Source organism: Ursus americanus, chromosome 23, assembly GCF_024610735.1.
Source record: "Ursus americanus isolate L20-20 chromosome 23, mUrsAme1.1.p, whole genome shotgun sequence".
NCBI lineage: Eukaryota > Metazoa > Chordata > Mammalia > Carnivora > Ursidae > Ursus > Ursus americanus.
This window is the reverse complement of record NC_142149.1, coordinates 14,411,516-14,434,398: the sequence shown is the minus strand read 5'-3', so window position 1 is coordinate 14,434,398 and position 22,883 is coordinate 14,411,516. Positions and strand designations below refer to the sequence as shown.

Below are 22,883 nucleotides of genomic sequence, written 5' to 3'. Positions count from 1 at the left end.
GTGGGACTGTTGAGAGACTTTGGGGAGGATTCTCCCAGAGTTGACCCACTGAGGCCAGCGGGCTCTACCATCAAGTGCTGTCCCTTAAATGTGTCAGGGTTGCATGGGATGACTTCTGACCTGCTTTCTGGCCAGAAAATATCCCTAGGTGGAGACACTGTAGGTGAGTGCAGGACCCAGCTGTTTACTGTTGGGAGGATACCTCCCCATCAGACATTTGTTCTTCCTAATTCTCGTTGACATACACTAAGATGTGAGGAACAAGATGAATCTTCCTGAAACACGGCTGTGCACACGTCACCCCCTATTTCTCTCCTGCTCAGAACTCACCAAGAGCTCTCCATTACCCACATGGCACAGCCTAAATTCTATGACCTGGCCTGCGAGTCTGACCTGTTTTTGCCTAGGCTGCTGGAACGTCTCTCTGTCCAGACCCTCCACTACAGTCAGACAGTGTGACCACTGGATCATTACAGGCCCTGTCGGTTCCTGCCCCTGTGCCTTTGCTCGGGCAGTGTCCCCAGCCTGGGTCGCCCTCTCTCTCTCCCACACTGCTTGACACCATTCCAAGGTCTTCCACTTCAGAATTCTATCCCTCAGTGATCAGTTCATCTCTTTTTATGACCCCTTCTTCTAGGTCTCACCCACAGGGGGCTTTGCATAGCCTTGTATTTTTGCTCTCTTCCCATGGGTACGTTTTCACTTCCCAACGATGCTGGGACCAGAAAGAATACACTCCTGTGTCTCCAGTGTTCAGAAGGGCGTCTCGCACACACAGGCCCCTCCTTGGTCAAGGTTTTGCTGATGGTAAACAAAGGACTGGTTTCACCCCTCTTACTGCAATGAGGGTACAGAAAGACACACCTCTGTGCTCAGCCCACTTCCCCAGGGCCTGTCACCACATTGCCCGATGTCAGCTTGGTGGACACTGAAGCTATAAGACTCACAGCTAATGCTCTGCCCACAGGCCCCCTCCCAGGGACTAAGGCACAAAAGAGGAGGTGGGAATGGTCTTCGTGGTTCTAGATACCAGGACTGCCAGGAAGAGGAGCTGAACAGAAGTAGGGGGTGGGGGAAGGGCAACTCAAGGGGTGCTAATCCCAGCTTCCTGTCTGGATTTTCCTTGACTGCTGCTCAGGGCCTATCTTAGGATGGTCACAGCTGCCGAAATAGATCTCTCCCCTCACCTGTTCTGAAGCAAAGAAGACCTTGATAACTTCCTGTCAAAAGAATGCATACTTTGGTAATTTTTCCAGGATATGGGACAATAATGGGGGCACTGGTGCTGACCTCCCCAGGCTTCTCCACCTCTGCAAAGCAGCAGCCAGGAATGAGGGGGCAAACAGCCAGGAGGGGGCAGTCAAAGGGCCAGCCACCTGTTTCTGGTCAGGGCCCAGCCTTTTCTGTGAACTTGGTTGATGTTTCCGTCCTTGGTCTGCTCCAGAAACCACTCCTGGCCCAAAGGACGTCCCTCTGATTTAGAGTGACAGAGAATATACCCTCTGTCCTCCTCACTCACCTGCCCTTCCCTGCCAAGCCAGCTCCTACGGAACTTTCTATTTCTGCTTAACTCATCATCCCAGCCAATTCTGGGATCTGAAAACCAAGTGTTTGCATTGGGGCCGGTCTCCCCAGCCCCTCACTCATTCACTGAACAAACATGAGAACCCCCCCCCCCGCCCCCGGCAAGACGCTATGCCGGCCACCCGGGGTGCTGGAGGTGGACGTCCGGCAGAGCGACCCGCCTCCTGGGGGAGGGAGGCCTCAGGGACTCCTTGTCCCAGAGGGGAAGAGAGCAGGAGGTGAGAAAGGAGAGCAGAGCGAGCCCCGAGCACCGCAGTCGGGGAGGGACCTGCGCATGCGTGGGAGGACACTTTGGCGTCGCGCAGGTCGCCTAGGTAACCCTGACCCGCAGGAGCCCGCATGGCCTCCGGCACTGGAGGGAGCTGGGGTCAGCCCCCACGGCAGAGTGCCTCCCTGACGGTGAGAGCTGAGCAGCCTTTTACCGGGGAGGCCTGAGGGATGGCTGATTGGGGAGCCGTCCCTGGAGGGGCCGAACCTTGGAGGGAGTGGGCTGGGTGCGGAGAGCGACCCCAGCCGCAGAGGAGAACCAGGAGGGGAACCAGGAGGCCGTGGGCTGGCGGGGAGGAGAATGAGGCCCCAGCGGAGTGAGGGAGGCCACTCGCGGGGTGCACGGGCGGGGGGTGCGGGAAGTTGGCCCTGATCCCTTGCCCGCCTCGCCTGGCTGAGTCTCCCGTTCCCCCCAGCCCTGGGTGACCGTCCTGCAGCCCGTCGCGTGGGCCGTCCCACCGCCGCGGCCGCAGCCGGGCCGAGTGAAGGAAGGTGAGACTCGGGGCTCACCAGGCTCGTACCCCACTCTGCTTCGCACATTCTCTGGGCGTCCTCGCTGCACCTCCCTTCCGCGCCGTCTGGGGCTGGGCGTTGGGCTGTCGGGGGGTAAGGCCCTGGGATGGGGCGGTGGGCAGGAGGCCTGGCGTGGGCCTGCTGACCCCCCCACCCCGCCCTAGACCTGCTGGAGCTGATGTTGCTGCAGAACGCACAGATGCACCAGCTGCTGCTGAGTGGCCTGGCGGCAGGCACGCTCAACCCGAGCCCAGGCTCTTGCCACCCGCAGGTGCGTCTGCTGGGGGTGGGGTGGAGGTGTGCCGCCAGGGCCTTCCACCTGCAGGTCCAAGGGTGGGGATCCATCTGGGGTGGATCCTGGAGAAAAAGACCCAGCTGGGTCCCTTTGGCATCTGTTATGTGCCAGGCTCCCAAGTCAGCAGCCTCCCTGGGGTGGGAGTCCCCAAATCCAGACCACTCTCGTCTTGTTTTCAAGGTCTCCCTGCAGCGCATCCCCTACTAGACTGCAGGCCCTGAGTCTGCTTGGTGCCTGATACTTATTAGGTGCTCAAGTGATATTTGTTGAAAAAGTGAAAAAAATAAATGAATGACTATGAATACAAGGCGACTTCATCCCCACTGGCACAGGGAGAGGGATAAGGCATGAGCGCACACTCACTGGGGAATGAGGAAAGGCTCCTTGGAGGAGCAGGTGACTTTAGAACCAGCCCTTGAAAACCAGGTAGGATTCTGCCGCTTGGAGGAGGCCAGGTTGTGTCTACCATCCAGGCTGGCAGGAGCTGCCGCTATGCCTCATGCCCTGGCCGTCAGGGAGCCCCTGGGATGAGCACCCCATCTTCCTGATGGGGCACGGGTGGGTCCAGGGGCTGGGGGCGAGGCCAGACACAGGTCACTGGACTCCTGACCCTGCTCTGGAGCCATACCTGGATCCTTCCAGTCCCTGCTCGGCCACTTATTAGCTGGGTGACCTTAGACAAGTCGCTCAACCTCTTTGAGCCTCAGTTTTGCCTCCCGCAAAATAAGGAATAGACCTCTCCGAAGTCCCTGGCTTGCCTGCAGTAGCTGCTCAATAAAGGGAAGCCATTTTGTGATGTTCCTCTGGAGAAATTAGAAGAACAGAGAAGTGGGGGTAGGGACGCTGGGTCCTCTATCATCATCCCTCCTCCCCCTTTCCCACAATCCCCAGGTCTACCTGGAGGGTCAACAGGAGGAGGAGGAGGAAGAGGAGGAGGAGGCGATGCAAGCCCAGGAGGAAGGGCCTTTGGTGTTTCATCACCACTACCTGCCCTGCCCGATGCCCATGCTGGGCCCCTCGCTCCCCTGGCCAGTCCCTTTCCTTTCCATCCCCCCACATCAGCCCCATTTGCAGGACACAGCCAGGATTCAGCACTGCCCTCCTGCCTCTGGGAAAAGGGTGGGGTAAGTGAGGCTGGAGGATCTGGGCATTGCCAGGGCCCTGCCCTGGGGCTGGGCTGGAAGAGCTCACCAGGAGCTGGGAGTGGGGTGGGAATACTTCTGGGTGAGACCCCAGAGACCACTTCTGATGGGATGTGGTCTTTCTTTTCTTTTCTCCATGTTAGGAGAACCGTAACCGTGCCCCCACCCCCACCCCCCAGTGCCACAGGCACTGTGGGTGCGGATGTACCCCCTGCTTCAGGTAGGGGGAGGGTGGGTGGGCAGTGGGGCCCAGGCCGGGGATGGGTCAGGAGGCCAGGAGGGCCATGTTGGGGGGCGGGGGAGTGCCTATCATCACTGCTGCAGGCAACTGGCCTGTCCCCTTCCCTTTTGCTCCTTGGGGTCCAGTGAGGCAGCAGGGAGCCAAGATAAGGGTGCTGTCTCTCCCCAGACTACTATGATGCCGAGAGCCTACCATGAGGACAGACACCAGCCCTGGGACCCTGGTAGCTTCACCGCAGAGCTGGAAAGAGCCCTGGAGTCCCCAAGGGCCCCTCTAGTGCCTGGGACTCTGCACTCATGCCTGGCAGCCCTCCCTGCCCAGCCACAGCCAGGCCCCCTCCTGGGTGAATCAAAACTCTCTTCACCACATGGAGACCTTGAACTGGCCTGACATTTGCCCTGAAGTAAAGGCCCCTCTTAGCATCATCCAGGGCTGGGAAGCCGCCGCCAGTGAGGGGTCTGGGGGTCTGGGAACCAGAGCCCTCCCTCGACCTCCTCCACTCACCCCTGTCTGGGATGGCAGTGCTGTGGGGTCTTGGTGGCCTAATGACGGAGCAGGGGTGAGGGGAGGACTGCTTTTATTGTCCAAGGCTCTCTGAAGGCCTAGAGTAAAGGGAGAGAGGCTTCGCTCAGAAGGTCCTGGAGCTGAGCCAGTTCCCTTGGGCCCCACCCTTGCCCCAGGAAGCTGGCTCTTTTGGCAGAAAGAAGTCAGAGCCGTGTCCTGCTCTGAGCGGAGTGGCCTGAGTCCCCCAGCGCCAAGTAGGAACAGAACGTCTCTCTGCCTCCCGGACCAGGGCGTGTCTCCCTCACCGTCCCTCAGGAGAAATTAGTCACTCAGGGCTCCGAGAGGATGGGTGTCTGGTGCCTGGACTGGTCAGCATGGCGGTGCCCCAGGGCTTGGGCTGGCTGGGGCTCTGGAAGGCCCCTGCAAACGAGAGGGTGGAGGGAGGCTTAGGAGCCCTCCCGGGAGAGAAGTCCAGGCCTGGCGGGTGCCTTTCCTGGCCGTGGTGTTCTATCCCAGGAGAAGACATGAGGCACAGGGTTAAGTCCAGGTGTTTATATGCAGACTAGAAAAGGAAATGACCCCGAAGTCCTTGGCTGCTTGGTACAGTCCTGCAGCCAGGGCTGGACCACAATGCTGAGGAGTCACGCTGAGTTCCAGTGGCTGCTGTGGCGGGGGCCGTGCCACTCATGTAGGCTGTGCCCAGTAGGCCCGACCTAGGCCCTACTTAAGCATCTTGTACCCCGTAGGCACCCATCCGCCTCTGGCGCCAGTGCTGGCCCAAGACAAAGCACAGGAGGATGGACGTCACAAACAAGAACAGCAGCACCGACACGACTGAGATGATGACGACCATCTGGTTGTCTGGCCTGGGCTCTGGGGAGGGAGGAGGGGGCAGTGGTCTTAGAAGTCCCCTGGTCCTCGATGCTAGAGCCCAAGGGGGAGGAAGGGTCCCCCTGTCACCCGCCCATGCCTTGTCCATCTTGCAGCCACCTGTGCTGCCGAGATGAATGGCTAATGGTGCAGGATCTTGGGGAAAGGTAGGCTGGGGTCTAGACCAGCAGCCAGCCCTCTGTGAGACCGCGAGGGCTGATGTTCCCCTGCCACCGGCCCTTGGCACCGGTGTATGCTGGCCATCGTGGCCTGGCCAGCGGCGTGGTCTGAGCCAAGCCCCACCCTGGACAGAGCTGAGGGAGCTTCTACCAAACTCTCTGAAGACAGAGAACACCTTGGCCATCAAGAGTCACAGAACGGCAGAGCTCCAGGGGACCTCAGGGCCCAACCTCTGAATGTAGAGAGGGGCCGTGGCCAGAGAGAGGAGGGTGACTTGGTCAAGGTCACGCAGTTCGCTAGTTGCTAAGCAACTAGTTCGGTTATAACATGGGCACTCGGAGAGAGCTTTGGGGACAAGCAAGAGGGAAGCCTCGGGATTCAGCGTGGGGTCCCTGGGTGCCTGCCCCCTGAGCTGGCCCAGGGCGTGCCAAAGGCTCTTTCTTCCCCTAAGTACCAGAAGGCGAATGCCCTCTCCCACCCCTCCCACCCGGGGGGCACTCCTCACCGTAGACCTTGAGCATCTGGGGCTCGGAGACGCCGTGAAGGATGCTGCCGCCGCGAGACCGCAGATCCAGGTGGGCGTGGCACGAGAAGTTGTGGCGGCTGTCTTCCCTGTGAGCCGTGCCGTTGTGCGTGACCGTGGCCCCTCGGGTGCCGTTCTTCTCCCCCGTAAAGGTCTTGTTGCACAGGGCCTCCTTGCCATGGAGCAGGGTGAGAGTGAGGCTCTCCAGGGGCTTCACAGCCGGCACGTGGCACTCGACGGTGAAGGGTCTCCCCGCAGCCACCCACGCGGGCTGTAGCTTCAGCAGCACTTGCTTTGGAGGGTCTGCAAGGAAGGAAGAGGGAGGCTGGTCAGGATGGGGTGCCGTCCCAGCAGCGCCCCCGCCGGCCTGGCCCATTCCCTGGCACCGCAGTGTTCTCGGGCCTCGGCTGGACGTGGGGAGGAAGCGGGCTGGGACCTGGCCTGCTCTAGCATAAGGAGAGGAAGGAGGAAGCAGTTCAGGGTGAAGGATGGATTGGCTGGGAGTTTTACCAACATGGTGTTTTCTGGAATGGACAAGAATGGAGGTGGTCAGAGGGTCTACAAAGAGGAGGTCTAGAAATTGTGCAGCCAACCAGAAACAAAACATTTGGATCTGTCTCCTTCTTCTCCAGAAATCAAACACAAATTTCCATATTAAACCGCTGAATGATTGTATCGAGACTAAGAAGGGAGTGCTCACTGGAACTGGGCCAAGAGTTGTGGGGTCCTCACTTAAGGGGTGGGGGCTGGAGTCAGACCTGCCTTGCTTAGGTAGACCTGCCATCCTTTATCTATTAAACTGGGCCCTCAGTGGTGCCCTGGATTCCCTTTCGAACTAGAATACCTTGCCCCCATCACCCCAAGGTAATACGTTGGATTTAGAACATCTTTCTATTCACTTGATCCACTGATGCTGGTCATGGGGAGGACCCAAGCCATACCTTGGTGCTGAGATGTTGAGAGAATCCTGCCCTGTGGGAAGGTCTCCATGGCCTGTGCACAGGTGTGTGTGAGTGATGGTCACACATTTGCCAGGGGCCCTCAGGAATATAAAAGCAGGGGCGCCTGGGTGGCTCAGTCGGTTAAGCATTCAATTCTCAGTTTCGGCTCGGGTCGTGATAGAGCCCTGCGTCCGGCTCCACACTCACCACCGAGCCTGCTTGGGTTCTCTCTCCCTCTCCCCTCCTTTCCTCCCACCTCTCTCAAATAAATAAATAAATAAATAAATCTAAAAAAAAATACATGTTTATATAAAAGCACCAGGCAATGCCTTAACCTCTTCATGAGGCAAAGGGGCGACTGGAGAGCATGGCAGCCCTTCTGTTCATGCTCCGCTATTTGTGGTGGGGTGAGGGGTGTCCGGTGATGGGGCTGCTACTGAGTGGGGGAGGAGACTGTGAGCCCTGCCTGGGAAATGACTTGTAAATCTGTGCAAACCTTGCTTGGATTGCCCTCTGAGCAAGCCTCGGAGCCGGCATGACCAGCAGGCTCAAGGAGGCCAGTGAAGGGTGTGAGCAGATTCTGAGCCCATGGCCGGGGTCCTGCTCCTCATCACCCCAGGAGCCCAGGGAGGTGGGGACCACAGCGAATGCCCAGGAGCAGTAACAGAGTAGCTCTGCAAAATCAGCAGACACGGGCTCTGCCCCAGGGAGGAAGGCCCCGCAGGGCGGCACTCACAGAACACGCTGACATCGAGACTCTTTAGCTTCTGATCCCCGAAGCAGGTGAAGTAGCAGTAGATGACTGTGTCCTGGGAGATGTTGGAGACCAAGTACTGGTTCCATTGAGGTCCGGACTGCAGCAGGCTCTTGGTGAGGGCGGTCTCCAGGCCGCCGGCCTCAGGCTGGGCACAGCTGGTACTACAGTTGACCAACTTGGACCCTCCAGGCTCCACCAGCAGCTGCTCTGGATACATGCGTATCTCGAAGCCCTCTCCAGACCCTGGAAGATCAGAAAGACGGGGCAGCAAATGTCTCTGCTGCCCGGCCCAGGGGACCTGCCCACCACTGGCAGTCTGATCAAGGGGCAGGTGCCCAAGAAGATAGGCCAGAGATGGCCCCTCTGCCGCTCTCCCCTTGTTCAGGTCTTATGTCTTGCCTCGTGTCTAGACGGTGGAGGCTACCCCACAGCGGTCTCCCTGCCTCTGGTCACTCTTCCTCCAGCCTTCAGATGAGTCTTCTCCACGTACATCTTCCATCTCCATGCAGAGGGATCCTATACGACCTTCAAAGCCCAGCCCAAATGTCCCCTCCTCCATGAAGACCTCTCAAAGATGGAGGTGGACTGGGTCCTCTGGACCTCTGTGGCCCTGGGTTCAACCCTTTCCTCCCTCCTTTCCTATCTTCTGCAAATACTTTTTGAATACTTGCTGTGTGCCAGGCACTGTTCTAGGCTCTGACGTCGTAGCAGTGACCAAAGCAGACCAAACCCTGCCTTGCAGAGCTCACATTATCGTTAAGGGACAGACAATACTCAAGTGAAATAGCCGGGCTGTCAGAGGGTGATCAGTGCCTGGGGCAGGAAACCGAGATGGGGAGGAGGTGCCACTTTAATAGGGTGGTCAGCACAGGCCTCACCCAGGCATGGACATTTGAGCAAAGACATGGAAGAGGTGGGTGTGAGCCCTGCAGATACCTGGGGAGCGGGGAGTGTTCCCAGTGTCGAGACCCTGGGTCAAGGTCTTGACCTTGGTGTGCTTGAGGAACGGCAAGATCAAGATGGCCAGAGCTCAGTGAGGAGGAAGGCAGGGGGAGAGGAGTTCAGGAAGGTAACGGGACCCCCTTGCAGATGATTGGTATCCATGCTGACTCTCGCTCAGATGTTTTAGAGCTTCTAGAAGGCAGGGCCCAGATTTCCCTCAGTGCTTAGCACCATGCCCTGTGTGTGATGGACATTCAGAAGTATTTGATGCATCAAGATTGGGTCCTCAGAGCTCACCTCCCACTCAGAAGGTCCTTGATCTCAACCAGCTGGGCCTGTCCTGTGCTCCCTCCACAGCAGCATGTCCCCACTCAGCCCTCAGCGAGTGGTATATAATGAAGTGGCAAGAAAGGAGTGTTGCAGGTAGACAGAGCTGAATCCTGAGTTTGCCATGTACCAGCTGTATCACCCTGGGCAAGGTGCTTTCTCTCTCGGAACCTGTTTCTTCATCTGTCAAATGGGCTAGTAATCCCTTTCCTGCAGGGTTGTGGTGAGCTAGCCCTTGAAAAGCACCTGATAGGTTGTCCAAAACAGAGTGCTCAGCACATGCTAGCATTTTCCTTCACAGGGCCCTGACTCCCTGGAGGAGGGTTTGGCTTCCCTTTGATGGTAGTCAAAAGGCCATGTTCTGCTGCCCCCTGCTGTCCCTGGGCCACATCTCAGGAACAGTGGGGCATTCCCTCACCTTCCCTTGAACCCCAGCCTCCCCTCCTGCCTCAAGCCCCCATGCAGCCCACCATTCAGCCTCCACGACCTGCCACTTCCACAGGCCATGAAGCCGTGGGGCCTGTTCAACCTGCCATCCAAAAGGCCAGCTTCCCCACTCCCCCATCCGGGATCATGGGGGAGCCAGGCTGGCACAGTATCCAGTACCCCGGGTGGGCTGCCACTGTGTTCAAAGCCTCAGTGATTTCAGGACCAGCCCCGCCTCCCATGCCTGAAGCCAGGGGGCAGGCAGCCCCCCCTCTGGGCTGGCACGTGCCAAGTCACCAACCCCAGGTACCAGCTCACCTGGGCAGCAGAACAGGGCAAGAAGGGCGGCGGGCAGGCCCCAACAACCAAAAGGGGACATCTCGAGTGGCAGCCACAGGCTCACTGGGAACAGCCGAGGGCCTCCTGGAGGGAGATGGTGGACCCAGGTCAGGGAGTGGTGGCCTAGAGCCACAGCCCGGAACCCCAGCCTTCTGTGAGCTGATGACCACATTTCCTCTCATTATCTGAGAGGTCTTCTGGAAGCCACGTGGAAGGCCAGCTCTCAGAGCTCCAGGCCTGCAGGAACACAGGCAGAGGAAGCTGGGAAGTAGCCGATAAGCTGGGGTATAAGCTGGCCTCTCGCCATGCTGCTGTGCAGGGGGCAGGGTGAGGGACTGGTACGCTTGTATGCGAGGGATGTGCGCGCACATGGGGTTCGGGGCCCTGCATGTGCACAAAGGACAGTGATGCCTACAAGCCCCAGACCTGAGAACCTCAAATCCTACAGGACACATTATCGAGTTCCCTTTTGGGAAGAGAATATCTGAAGTCAGTCCTGTCCAGGACATGCCGTCTCCGTCGCAGAGCAGGCCAGGAGCTGGGCTTCTCTAAGGAGACCCAGGCAGGCAATGGAGGTCCTCCAGTGCCCCCCTCCCCCGCCTGGGCACGGCCACTTAAACCTTAACACCCACCAGGCTTGCAATCTCAACCCACCCTGAACTCAGCTGATAGGGACAACCTGAGGGAAGAGCTCCCACGACAGTCCCAAGCAGCCCGGGCACAGACAGAGGTAATGGGGCTCAGTATGGCTGTAGCCCAAACCCCTAGCCTCCATTTCTAGGGCCTGGCTTATGGTGTCTCCCCCAACCCTTCCAGGCAGGGAGCCTTGGTCTGGGGAGGGGGGGCTCAGGGCCTGAGGCATTGCAGTGAGTTTCTAGGGAGGCTTTGTCAGCTACTGAGGGAATCCCCGGAAGCAGGAGTCCCTGGGGCCAGCAGGGCCTGGGAGAGGCAGGAGAGGAGCGGGTCTCCTTGCTTTATCAAGGGGCACCCCAACATCTTCAGGAACACAGTTTGGCTTGCGAGGGTGGAGTGAAGTCATGCCCTTCTCTTTGGCTGCCGAGGCCAAAGGCTATCACCACTGTGTGTGGTGGGCAAGGGCTGCTGGTCAGCCTGGATGCAGGGACGTCCCTGGACCGCACTGCTTCAGAGTAATGCAGAGAGAAGACAGAGGAAAGAGCGAGCGGTAACCCCAGCCCGGGGTCTGGTCCATGTGGCGCTGCAGGAAACGCTCCTCCAGCCTGCGGGGAGGCGGCGGGTGCAGCCCGGGGCTCAGACAGTGGCCACTGCTGTGGTGGAGACACTGTGGTCGCCACCGGGTCAGAATAATGATGATGATGAGAGCAAGACAGCAAAAATCATAAAGAAAATAATGCAGTAGTGAGCTGACTACAGATCAGCACTGTCATAAGCGCTCTGCCTCTGTGAGGTAGGTAGTATCACTGTCCCCGTCTCACCAATGGGGAAACTGAGGCACACAGCAATTGACTTGCCCAAAGTCACATCCCTGGGAGAGAGTGAAGTTTTTATGCGTGAGAGGAAGCCCACAGAGCAGTGGCAAGAGAAGGATTCTTAGAAGCTACATCCCCAGGAGACCCTTGAGAGAGAAACGCAAGACCGCGGAAGGCCAAAGGAAATTGCTGGGAGCTTCCTTGCTGTGACGGGCTGGGCGGGGGTAGTGGTGGTGAGGTGTGTGTGTGTGTGTGTGTGTGTGTGTGTGTGTGTGTGTGTGTGTGTCTCATGCCCAGGGAGCTCCGAACAGCTTCTGGAAGGGTCTGTGCCTGTGAATCCCAACAGCACAGTCAGCTGGGCCAGCCTGACTCCATCCCCACCAGTGTTCAAGTGAAGCTTTTGGGGCCCACAGGTCCGGCTTTAAGCCCGTCAGCCCCTGTTCCCACCCACCACTTCCTCTCTGATCTCCAGGCATGGGAACATGGCTTTGCATCTGATAGCTTACACATCAACTTCCCCTCCCTCCCTGCCAGGCCGTCTACCCGCGAGGGCAGACGCTGACTCTAGAACCGTCTGCTGTTCCACCGCAGATATGGTAGGTAGTACCCGGTCAACAGCTGATGCCGAATAAGTGTTCGGTAAGAGGAAGGATGGAGGGACGGAAGAGTAAATGAATAGAAGTAGTTTGTCTTGGTGTTCAACCCGGAGAAGATTGGATGGGGGTCTTTCTTTCTGGGTCTGCCCAGCGTACCTTTCTCCTGCTGACATCTCTGCTGGCCCTCAAGCTGCGGAGCTGGGCTGAACACCTAACAAGGCCGATCAGGGCCCCTCAGCCCCCAAGGATGGGCCCTCAGAGTGAAGCCCAGGCAGTGGTTTTCCTGGGACTCTCTGAACGGAACTGGCAGGAGCAAGCCCTTCCCTTTCTGATCCTAACAGCGGGCACCCCTGAGCCAGCAGCTGTCCGCGCTTATGACCCCAGCCAGTGAAGAAGCTGAGAGAAAGGAACTTGACTCAGTGGTGGTGGGAAGTTGACCCCGAATTGTCCCAGGCCAAGTGCTGGCTGGCTGGAGGAGCTGGTGATGACTTTGTATGGCAGAAATGAAAAAGCTTTCTAGGCTGGAAGGGTCTGGCCCTTCAAACCTGCCCATGGGAGTCAGGGTCCTTGTGTACCCGGAGTTACTTGGAGCCCTGTTCTGCCTCACAGAACTTTTGGGGCAGAACGGGAAGGCGGTGGGGGGGAGGGCAGGGGGGAGTGCTGTACTTGCATGAGGCCGCAAGGCCTTCTGGGAAAGAGAATGAAGTGGATTCGGGGCCGGATGATCAGACCCTAGAAGGCCAGGATGGATGCTTCCAACAAAGAGGGAAGGCCACCGCTTCCTGTCACCAAGAAGTTGCTCAGGGATGAGAGGAACCAGACCATCATGTAGACAAGAGAAGAAATTCATGCTCCTTCTTGGAGAGCTGCTCCACCACCAAATACTCCCTGCCTTACTCTTCAGGTCTCTGAGTTCTCCAGCGAAGGGGTCAATAAAGCTGGAAGAGTTAAGATGGTCTGGAAGATACAAGAGGACTTGAGAGGAATGGAGATTGGTTTGGGGAGTGAACGCATCTCTTCACAGGGCTGGGAAGGGTTTTGTCATGACTGGGTCTGAATCCAGTGACTCCTCTTCTGTTCCCAGCAAAACCCGTCTTTCAAGAACCAAGATGAGAGAAAGACACAGATAAACAGAGACTGAGAGAGTTTACCCCCAACATACCTCCACTAAAGGAACTTCTAAAAGTGTGCGTCCAGAAGAAAAAAGGATTGCGGGACAGTTTTCTATGCAAGAAGAAAGCACGAGAAAACAAAATGGCAAACGAATATGGAAAATAAATATGTAATATTTGTAATATTTAATTTGAGAAGTCTTAAAAAGTTCAAAGCTGAAATACTGGGCAATGATATTTAAGAGGATTACAGTTAAAGCTTTTTAAACTCTGCGTTGTTCAGGAGGGAGGATAGCCTTTAAGTTATAATGAGCACGGTAAAATTTCAAGAAAAACCAGCAGAGAGAGAGTGTTTAAGTTCCAAACCACTAGAGAAGGTTAAAATGGCATGAAAACAACCTTCTATCAAAAGAATTAAAGGAGAAGAGCATGGAAGAAGAGGGACAAATGTAAATTTTTAAGAAGATCGTATTGAGAAGTCCAAATTTATAATAATCACAATAAGATGAAAAATTTAACTGTGGTTAAAAGAAAGAGATCTTCAGATAGATTTTTTTTTAATCCTTGCCCTGAGGCGGCACCTGGCTGGCTCAGTCAGTGGGAGCATGAGACTCTTAATCTCGGAGTCATGAGTTCAAGCCCTATATTTGGCGCAGAGATTACTTAAAAATAAAATCTTAAAAGAAAGATTTAAAAAAAAAAATCCTTGCCCTGTGTTAATCTATTCCTGTCTGGTGTCTGGACTTAATGCAAGGACAATGCCTTGTATTCATAAATCAGTCACAACAGAACAGCCAGGAAGAGGAATAGTGCGTGGGCCTGCTACCTTTATAAATCCTCAAACTCTTAATGTGATTCAGGGCGATTCCCTTGGAAACGACAAGATCTCATGTGACTTGCATGACCTGGATAGGTTCCCTCTGGTGTCCCGGAGACTTGCTTTTCCTGCACACACAACTCAGGTCTGAGGCACTTTAGCTTCTAGGCAGCTCACAGACAGACCACGCCTGCGCGTTTGTCAGACGTGGGTCGGAGGTGTCGGACTGAGAAGACGGATAACGTATGGATGGCAGCCCTCCTGACAGGAAGCGGAAACGGAGGGACTTTCCAAGTTGGAGAGAGAAGGTTTGGAAGGCAGTAACCTCTTGTGTCCTCCTCTGCTTAGATTTCTGGTGATACACCCTGTCACAAGGGTACTTCCCTCTGCCTTTTCTCAGCAAATCTTGATTTCCGATTACTAAGAGAAGGGGGGTAAGGAACGGGAAACTACGTTTAGTTGATGTGTATTCTCTGCTACGGACTGAAGTGAGGTTTTATTTAATTTTCATACAAAAATAAGGAACCATTCTACATTCTGATTATGCATTTGAGGAAGCAGGGCTCAGGTGAATTAATGATATGCCTAGGTCATGGCACTATTAAGTGACAGAGCGAGATGAGAACTTAGGAAACATCAGTGGTTGCCGGGGGCTGGGGAGAAGCGTCGGGTGAGTAGGCAGAGAACAGGAGTTTTAGGGCATGGAATGTACCACACCAAGAGGGAACACAAACGGAATTACGGACTTTGGGTGCCAGAGATATGCCCGTGTAGGGGCGCCTGGGTGGCACAGCGGTTAAAGCGTCTGCCTTCGGCTCAGGGCGTGATCCCGGCGTTATGGGATCGAGCCCCACATCAGGCTCTTCCACTATGAGCCTGCTTCTTCCTCTCCCACTCCTCCTGCTTGTGTTCCCTCTCTCGCTGGCTGTCTCTATCTCTGTCAAATAAATAAATAAAATCTTAAAAAAAAAAAAAAGTTGCACTTCAAGGGAGATGGATAGCCTTGAATTCTTGTATTAGAAAAAAAGTCAGAAATTAAGTGTTCAATATGGGTAAGTAGTCACAAAGTTAGAAAAAGAACAGCAAAGGAAACCCGAAAGTGACTCAAAAGGGAATCAAGAGCAGAAATCAAAGTAAACAAAACAACAAAGTAAATGCGAAAGGGAATAATAAAGAGCAAAAACCAACAAAATAGAAAACAAAGATATGGTAGACAGGATTAATAAAACCAAAAGTTCTTTGGAGAAACTAACAGCATGGGCAAATCTCTGGTGAAATCTACTTAGAAACAAAAGAAGGCTCAAGTCACGGTGATTAGGAATGAAAATGGGAACATAGCTACAGGATTACAATGAAGACAGTACAAATTTATGGAAACAGAAGGTCAATGTGGTTGCCAGTGGTTGGGGGGAGGGGAAGTGACTTGTTTCATCGGCATAGTTTCAGTTTCACAAGATGAAAACACTCTGGGGATTGGCTGCCAAACAGCGTGAATGCACTTAACCGATTCTACACTGAAAAACGGTTAAGATGGTAAATTTTGTTATGTGTATTTTACCACAATTAAAAATTTTAAAAGACTATAAATGACTTATGCCCCCCCCAAAAAGAAACAAAGCAGACCAAATCTTAGAAAAATATAATTTACCAAACTTGATTTGAGAAGAAATAAAAAGTCCGAATGGTTCTAGAACTATTGAAGAAACTGAATCCATAATTTAAAATCTTCCCACAAAGAAAATACCGGTCCAGAGAGTATTCACAAGTTTAAGTAGAGATAATTCTAATTTTATCAAAACTCTCCCTGAGAATGGAAAAAGCAGGAACACTAACTCTTTCTATGAGGCCAGGGTAACCTTAACATCAAAATGAGGCCAGTTCAGGATGAGAAAGAAAGTTTAGAGGCCAATCTCACTCATGAACATAGATGCAACAATTACACGAAAAATGCTAGCCAACCAAATCTACCAGTGTGTAAATATATTTATCACATTCAAATTGAGCTTCTCTTGGGTATGCAAAAATTGTTTAACAGTAGAAGAAAACCTACACATATCATTTATTATGTTGGCAATAGAAGACTTTGGTGCCTATGTCACATCACCTCTGCCCTCCTCTGATATCGGCAGTACTTACTGTGGATAATTTCGTGCAAGCTTAGACTCACCTTACCCTGCAGTGTCCCACTTCATGTTTATACCATGTTCCTTTTTGCTTCTTGCCTCAGAGTCTTCTTCAGTGCTCGAGGAGCCACTTATTAGCCTGCTAAGTGGTTTCTAAAAGTGGGAGAGAAGTTCCCTAAGATGTAGCCCTCAACCAGTGAAGGACAGAGCTGGTGGATAGGAGCTCCGGCCTCTTTCTTCTCCTTCGGCAACTGTGGGAGGCATCTAGAAGGATTCCCCGAGGTCCCAGAGAGTTAGGCTCCCTTTGCCTGCTGCCATGACATCAGTCAAACACCTTTAATTGGCTTTTCTTCCTTCCCTGCGCGGTCCCCCTGCTCCTTGACTCCCTGCTTTCTGGGGTCACCTCTTAAATAACCTACCTGAACTCAAGTCCTTGTTCCAGGTTCTGCCTTTAAAGGAGCTCAAACTAAAAACTTACATTAACAGATTTAAGAAGAAAAACATAGGATCATCCAGAAAAAAAAAAATCCTTTCAATATCCTTTCATGAAAAAGATCTTAGCAGATTGGAAGGAAAACTTTTTTTTAAGATTTCATTTTTAAATAATCTCTATACCCAATGTGGGGCTCGAACTCACAACCCTGAGATCAAGAGTCACATGCTCCACTGACTGAGCCCGCCAGGTACCCCTAGAAGGAAACTTCTTTAAACTGGTAAAGAGAACTTAACAAAAATCTTATGCATATATTATATTTAATGAGTAAATCTTGGGAGCATTTCCTATAAAAGCAGGAACCAGATGAGGCTGCCCACTCTCTTTGCTATTTTTAACATTGCTCCAGAGGTCCTAGACAGACTATTGGTATTTTCATATGATATGATTGCCTGGTTAGAAAATCCGAAAGAATGATCAGACAAGTTGATTCAAAATAACAAGGGATTTTAGCAAGGCAACTAGGTAGCAGATCAATATCCAAAAATAAGTTGCTTTTATGTCTATCAGTAACATGCAATAATACAATTTTAAAAGCACACCATTTATAGCAGCAGTAAAAGAGGAATAAATAGCAAAACCTGTATAAGAAAGTTATAAAAGAGATTCATCAGGAACCCCACATGCAATCCCAAGAGGAAGGGGACCATCCCTTTCTCTCTGCATCCGCTGGGAGCACAGTTCCGATGGCTCAGGCCTCACCCACGTGGGCCCACGGACAAGAAGGCAGCCCCATGCTTCTAAATCTGTCACCTGATGACAGAGCAGGAGAGGAAGCAGGAGGACAAAAACAGGAAACAACCATAAAAGCAAGGTCAATCAACTCGTGAACTCAGAGATGACGGGGGGGGGGGGGGGGGGGGGGGGGGGGGGGCTTCACCCAGCGGGGAACATCTGCCCCAGAAGGAACTCTGGGGATCTCTGCCCGCTTTCCCCTCAGTTCCCAGGGAAACAGGCCAAGAGAGGGGAAGGGACTAGAAGTCAGGCCTTGACAGTCCATCGGAAACCCCTTCCAGGCTGCCAAGAGGGAAGGGAGAGGCGTGACTTTACCCGTCGTCGTCTGCCGATGGGAGGACTGTGCTGGGCGGCAGGGGAAGCAGGGCGGCCCGGGGTCCGGCGGCCTGGAGAGGTGAAAGGGGACAAGGTGATCCCACCTCTGCGGTTGTGTGGTTCCGCGTGTGTGAAGTTAGACTCCGCCCGCCCCTCTCACGCCGGAGTCACGTGCTTTCCTGTGGCAGGCTCCCCCCTCAGACGAACCTCACTTTCAGACCACTCCTGTTTTTATTTTTTTTAAACTGGCAAAATGCACGCAACAGAAAAGCTACCATTTTAACCGTTTTTAGGGCGCCGTGCCGTGGCCTTCGGGTACATCCACACTGTCCTGCAATCATCACCGCCCCCCGCCTCCAGAATGTTATCATCTTCCCAAACTGAAACTCCGTCCCATTAAACGCTAACTCCCGGTCCCAAACCCCTCCCAGCCCCTGGCAGCCACTGCTCTGTCCCGTCTTTACAAATCTGATCACTCCAGGAGCCGCATAGCAATGGGATCCAACAGTATCTGTCCTTTAGTGAGCGGCTTGTCATCCGCAGGATGTCCTCAAGGACCGTCCATGTCAGAGTCGGTGTCAGAATCTGCTTCCTTCTTAAGGCCGAGTAACACTGTGCCGCGTGGGCACACCGCCGTTCCCTATCTGTTCATTGGTTGATGGGCACCTGGGTCCCTCCCACCCTTTGGCTACTGTGCATAACGCTGCTATGGACGTGGGCACGGGTACCTCCTCGAGGCCCTGTTTTCAGCTCTTTGAGGTGTAGACCCCTTAAGTGGAATTACCGAGTCATAGGATAGTTCTAGGTGCAAGTTTTTGAGAAATTGCCGATCTCCCCCCACTCTCTGTTTGGATGTGCAGTGTCTGTGCCGCTGGGAGCCTCTGATGAACGGACAGTACCAGGATGGGCTGCCTGTTGTCCCCCTGCAGGAGGGCTTGTCACTGTCACAGAGCTGGGTCTTCCCTGTATTGACATGCCCTGCCATGAGAAACTTCTGTTTGTGACTAAGAACCATCGCTTTCGCTTTCTCAGATCTTGCCACATTTGCCACCTCACTTAGAAATTTAAAAAAAACCCCAGGGGCGCCTGGGTGGCACAGCGGTTAAGCGCCTGCCTTCGGCTCAGGGCGTGATCCCGGCATTATGGGATCGAGCCCCACATCAGGCTCATCCGCTATGAGCCTGCTTCTTCCTCTTCCACTCCCCCTGCTTGTGTTCCCTCTCTCGCTGGCTATCTCTGTCAAATAAATAAATAAAATCTTTAAAACAAACAAACAAACAAACAAAAAAAACCCAAAGACAACGAACCCTAGCAGAGTGGTTTTGTAGCAATAGGCAGAGAGCATCAAAGCCAGGGGCAGAGGTGGGTGCTGGGCAGGGCATCTTGCTCCCACAAGCCAGCCCCACATACCATTTAAATACCTGGCTTAGCAAAGTCACAAATTGGATCACGTGAGAGACCACAGGGCAGTCAAGGCCACGAACGCTGAGGGTCTGTTGAGTTCTGGAACAACCTCTCGGTATTTTTGTGCATCACTGTCTTCACAAAAGTTCTTTTTGGAACCTCCCTGTCACACTGCTGGTGAAACAAAGCCAAGGTAGGATGTTGGGTGGGAGGGCATCAAGGCCCAAGACTTGGAGGAGCCCACGTGACTTGAAACTTTTGATGGTATCTGTCATAGACACAAATTAGGATGCATGTCTCACTTGCAATTTCCCTAGGAGTTATGTCTGGACTTGGTCCTTTTTGAGGGGGACCCCTCCTTCCTCTACCCTAGAAGGTTTTCTAAGGAGCTTCTGTCCTCTTACTCGACCCCACTTTCCTGCCAAATGATTGGTCCAAGTTGGCATCACGGTACCCCACCTTCAGGTCTTACCTTGAGGGATTTTGGTGGTGGTGGTGTTTAACCAGTTGGGGAAAGAGCCTTTTCCTGCCTGGTTGCAGAGTTCAGAGGACAGGTGCTACCTGAGGCTATCCCCTCATTCACAGGAAAGGGGGGAATCTGTAGAAGGTGAGGAGGTCAAAATGCACAGGGAAGAGGTGAAAACGTTCTGATGGTGTTCCAGCCCCTGGTTCCAGCCATTCCTGAGGCCTGTCCCTGAAGGTTGGTTTCCATGAGCCTATCCTTTCGCCAGTTTTGCTTAAGCCAGTGTCAGCTGGTTTCTGCCCTGTGCAACCAGAGTCTGGAGTAAGGAACCATGAATCATGCCGGAGAAACTGATCAGTCAACCAAGGAAAGTTCCAGAATAAAATTGCACATGCTTGGATTGGCTCTGGCACCAGTGGCTTAATTTGGTCCTGGGTTTTCACAACAAGAGGGTGGGTGAAAAGGCATCAATGTTTGAAGACATCTCCACATGCATTTTGGCTCAAGCATGTATTATGTATTATTAGGAAGTAATACAGCATTCTGGTGATTGCTTTTTGACTTCTCAGTTGGTGAAAACAACATTGCATTGAACTGAGGAAAATACAAGCGTGTAAGCAGTTCACTGTAGATTACTGAGCCTCACATAAGGGTCCTTCCTAATTCAGACTTGCTGTTTTGTCAGAGACAGCATCTTCCCGCATTTGGGCACTCCTCAGACCAGGGGAGGAAAGAGGGGAATGCATGGGTTGTCTGAGCAAGATATGTGGGATCTGTGGCAGGAGCCCCCACAGGGCCCCTCCTGGCTCACAAGGCATCAGGCCCCAGAATCACTAATCAGAACCAGGACTGGAATAATCTAGTGCTGGGAGGGAAGCCGGCAGGACCTCCCTCCTGGCTGAGTGTGACCTTGGGGACCCAAGCTTGCTTTCAGAAGGGGTGCAATGAGAGAAGGGGCTCAGGAAGTAGGCTTGAGCTCCGGCATTTACAGTGGCTCTCATCAACCGTCCCCTGTCCAGCGGGGTCTAGACCTGGTCCCCAGCACTGTTTCTGATTCTCCTAAAATATGGTGATACTGGAATTTCAGATAAATTACTTTTGGTATGTCTCAAGCATTGCATATTGTAACAGCTGCATCTTGTGTATGGATATATTATGTTTTTTAAGCTCTCTGGGTCATTCCAAGGTGCACAGTGCTGAGCACCAGCACACGGGGTGGAAAAGCAGAAACGTGGGTGAGAAGTCCAGAAGTACGCAGGAGCAGATGCATGAAGGCATGGTCCCCTTTGGTGCTATGGGGAAGGCAGGGGTCAATTGGGGGCACAGAGCACAGAGGGTGAAGAGGCAGCAAAGTGCTCTGCAAATCCCCAAGCGTGAGCTGAGGAAGGGAAAGGCCAAGGCGGTCCCTCTTCAGAAGGGTGGGTGACGCCTTTTGTACTGTGAACAGCATCACACTCCGTCTGGATGCCAAACTTGACGGAAGCCTGGCTGTGAAGCCCCCCAAAGCCATCTCAGCTAGGGCAGCTTTTAGCAGTAGAGATGCTGGGCCCACCTCACAACTGTCTGATTATAACCCTGTGCGCCTGCGTTAAAGGCTGTGCAGACGGTCCTGATGCCTCATTTGGGTCCATCTCTGACCTGCGACCCCCAACTTCTGTTTCTGCCCCCCACCATTTTGTAGCTTCTGGGGCAGATCCCATTTCGTGTCTATTTCCTTCCCTTCGCTGCTGGGTTTCTGGTGCCCTCTTCTCAGCCTCTAAGAGCGAGCTCGGGAAATGCTTGTTGTTAAACTTAGGGACTTGGTTTTATGAGACACGAGCAAGTGCCCTCAAATTTTAGCATGCATCAGCACGGAGAGCCCTATCCCCAGCGTTGTTCACTCAGCCGGTCTGGCATGAGGCCCGAGAATTTGTATTCCTAGAAGTTCCCAGGTGATGCGGATGCTTCTGGTCCCGAGACCACACAGTTTTAGCAAGACTGAGAAAATGCTCTCCGTTTAAATAAAGTCAAGGGAATCACAACAACAAGTAGAAACAGAGATTCAGAGTAGAAATGCTGACCAGGTCCTTGGAAGGCTAGTGCTTCATAGACTCACCAGCCTACAGGCCAAAGGATGGAGAGACGGTGGGGTCACTCTGGTGGATTCTCTGCACAGCTCCTTGCTGGCTCTGTGACCTTGGGCAGGTTGCCTAACTTCTTTGGGCTTCAATTTGCCTATCTGTCACATGCAGAAAATACTGACAGCCAACATTTCTGCTGGGCTTACTCTGTATGGATATTGAGTTGAGTAGTTGGTGGGTGGCTTATGACCTGGCATGTAGCGGCAACGAGAGGCCACATGAAGATTATTCCAGGCAATTGGGATCCCACATCTAAGCTCTAAGGTCCTCTCGCCCACCTTAGAGCCCCCTCGAAGGGCTTCTGGGTGGAATAAACGTGATGATTTGTAAAGCAGTAACTCGGAGCCTGGTGCGTGATAATCACCTGACCGAGTTTATGGTAGTTGTTACAACTGGTGCCTGGACAGGCACCTATCTGTGTCCTTGTAGGTTGAGCTCAAGGACAGCCTAGTACCTGTCTTGACTGCTGTGTGGACCCGCAGTCAGATCCCAAGATCATCCATAGTATGTTACATGTTAAATCCTCGAGTGAGAAGAGCTTGTGAATATGCATTACTCTCATGAAGGACTTGAGTTGTTTACAAAACCAGGTCCTTTGGCCTTCTTTTTGGATCCCAGTCTCTTCTCACAGGGAGCGGCCCCACAGAGTGGGGAGGAGGAGCAGTGGCTGCACTCAGAACAGGGGACAACGCAGGATGCTGGGGTCCAGGAGGAAACGAGGCTGCACACGGGCGCCATCTAGTGGCCGAAGTGACAAGGGTCCTGCGGCTCGGTCTGAAAAGCACAATTAAGTTCTCCCAATGGCGTGGCAGGGGTAGATCACATTTCTTTGCAATCGCAAGGAAGCTGGAAATGGGCTGGGATCCTGATCTATATAGATGCAGCAAATTTACCCAGAACCACCCAACAGCCAAAGAGCTGACAGAGGGCGAACTGAGAGGGTCTCTCACAGAAGGAAGATTGACTTTTCTCTGGAAAACATGGATGTCAGGGCAGGCACCTGCTGTCCTTTTCTTCCTTTCACCTTTACTGCAAGGGAGAGAATAAACTGAGATGCTTGACTAGGAACCCAGATGGGGAAACGAACTGCTTCCTTAGGAAACACGCCAAAGGCAGCTCCTCGGCTTGTTGGAAAAGCAAAGGCAAAATCCAAGCATGTATGAGGTTATTTTCTGGTTTTACTGTGAGGTTGTTCTCTTTTGGGGCCTGAATGTTAGATTAAGAGATATTTGAATATGATTAGAGATTATTTTTTTAAAAATTAGATACTATCAGGTGTTTGTGTTTTTTCAATGGTTCTGATTTGCATATTCTTTCTGTACATGGGACCCGCTGCAGGGTCCGGGCCCAGCGGCAGGGATAGGACCTCAGGGGGCTGGTGCTGGGGCTTGGATCTGGCTTCCCTG

At 53.3% G+C, this 22,883-nt stretch overlaps 2 protein-coding genes across 5 annotated transcripts; one reads left to right on the top strand and one right to left on the bottom strand.

The window, feature by feature from the left end:
- Nucleotides 1-1,923: 1,923 nt before the first annotated feature.
- On the top strand, nucleotides 1,924-4,432 carry PRR29 (proline rich 29). The gene is given in 7 exon segments (XM_087854720.1): nucleotides 1,924-1,983; nucleotides 2,268-2,361; nucleotides 2,364-2,635; nucleotides 3,551-3,783; nucleotides 3,948-4,054; nucleotides 4,057-4,151; nucleotides 4,154-4,432. Coding segments are annotated over 7 exon segments (1,140 nt in total).
- Nucleotides 4,433-4,602: 170 nt separating this feature from the next.
- Nucleotides 4,603-17,822, bottom strand: ICAM2 (intercellular adhesion molecule 2). 4 transcript variants are annotated; one of them, XM_045814120.2, is made up of 6 exons: nucleotides 17,491-17,652; nucleotides 15,992-16,100; nucleotides 9,831-9,935; nucleotides 7,797-8,060; nucleotides 6,102-6,422; nucleotides 4,603-5,419 (listed from the first exon to the last, which is right to left on the bottom strand). In XM_045814120.2, exons 3-6 carry the CDS (start codon nucleotides 9,889-9,891, stop codon nucleotides 5,271-5,273), a joined length of 795 nt encoding a protein of 264 aa, XP_045670076.1. In that variant the 5' UTR covers nucleotides 9,892-9,935; nucleotides 15,992-16,100; nucleotides 17,491-17,652; the 3' UTR covers nucleotides 4,603-5,270. The 4 variants fall into 4 exon arrangements, with proteins under 4 accessions (XP_045670076.1, XP_045670077.1, XP_045670074.1 ...); XM_045814121.2 differs by lacking the exon at nucleotides 15,992-16,100 and having other exon boundaries at nucleotides 4,603-4,966; nucleotides 17,491-17,822; XM_045814118.2 differs by lacking the exon at nucleotides 15,992-16,100.
- Nucleotides 17,823-22,883: the final 5,061 nt, after the last annotated feature.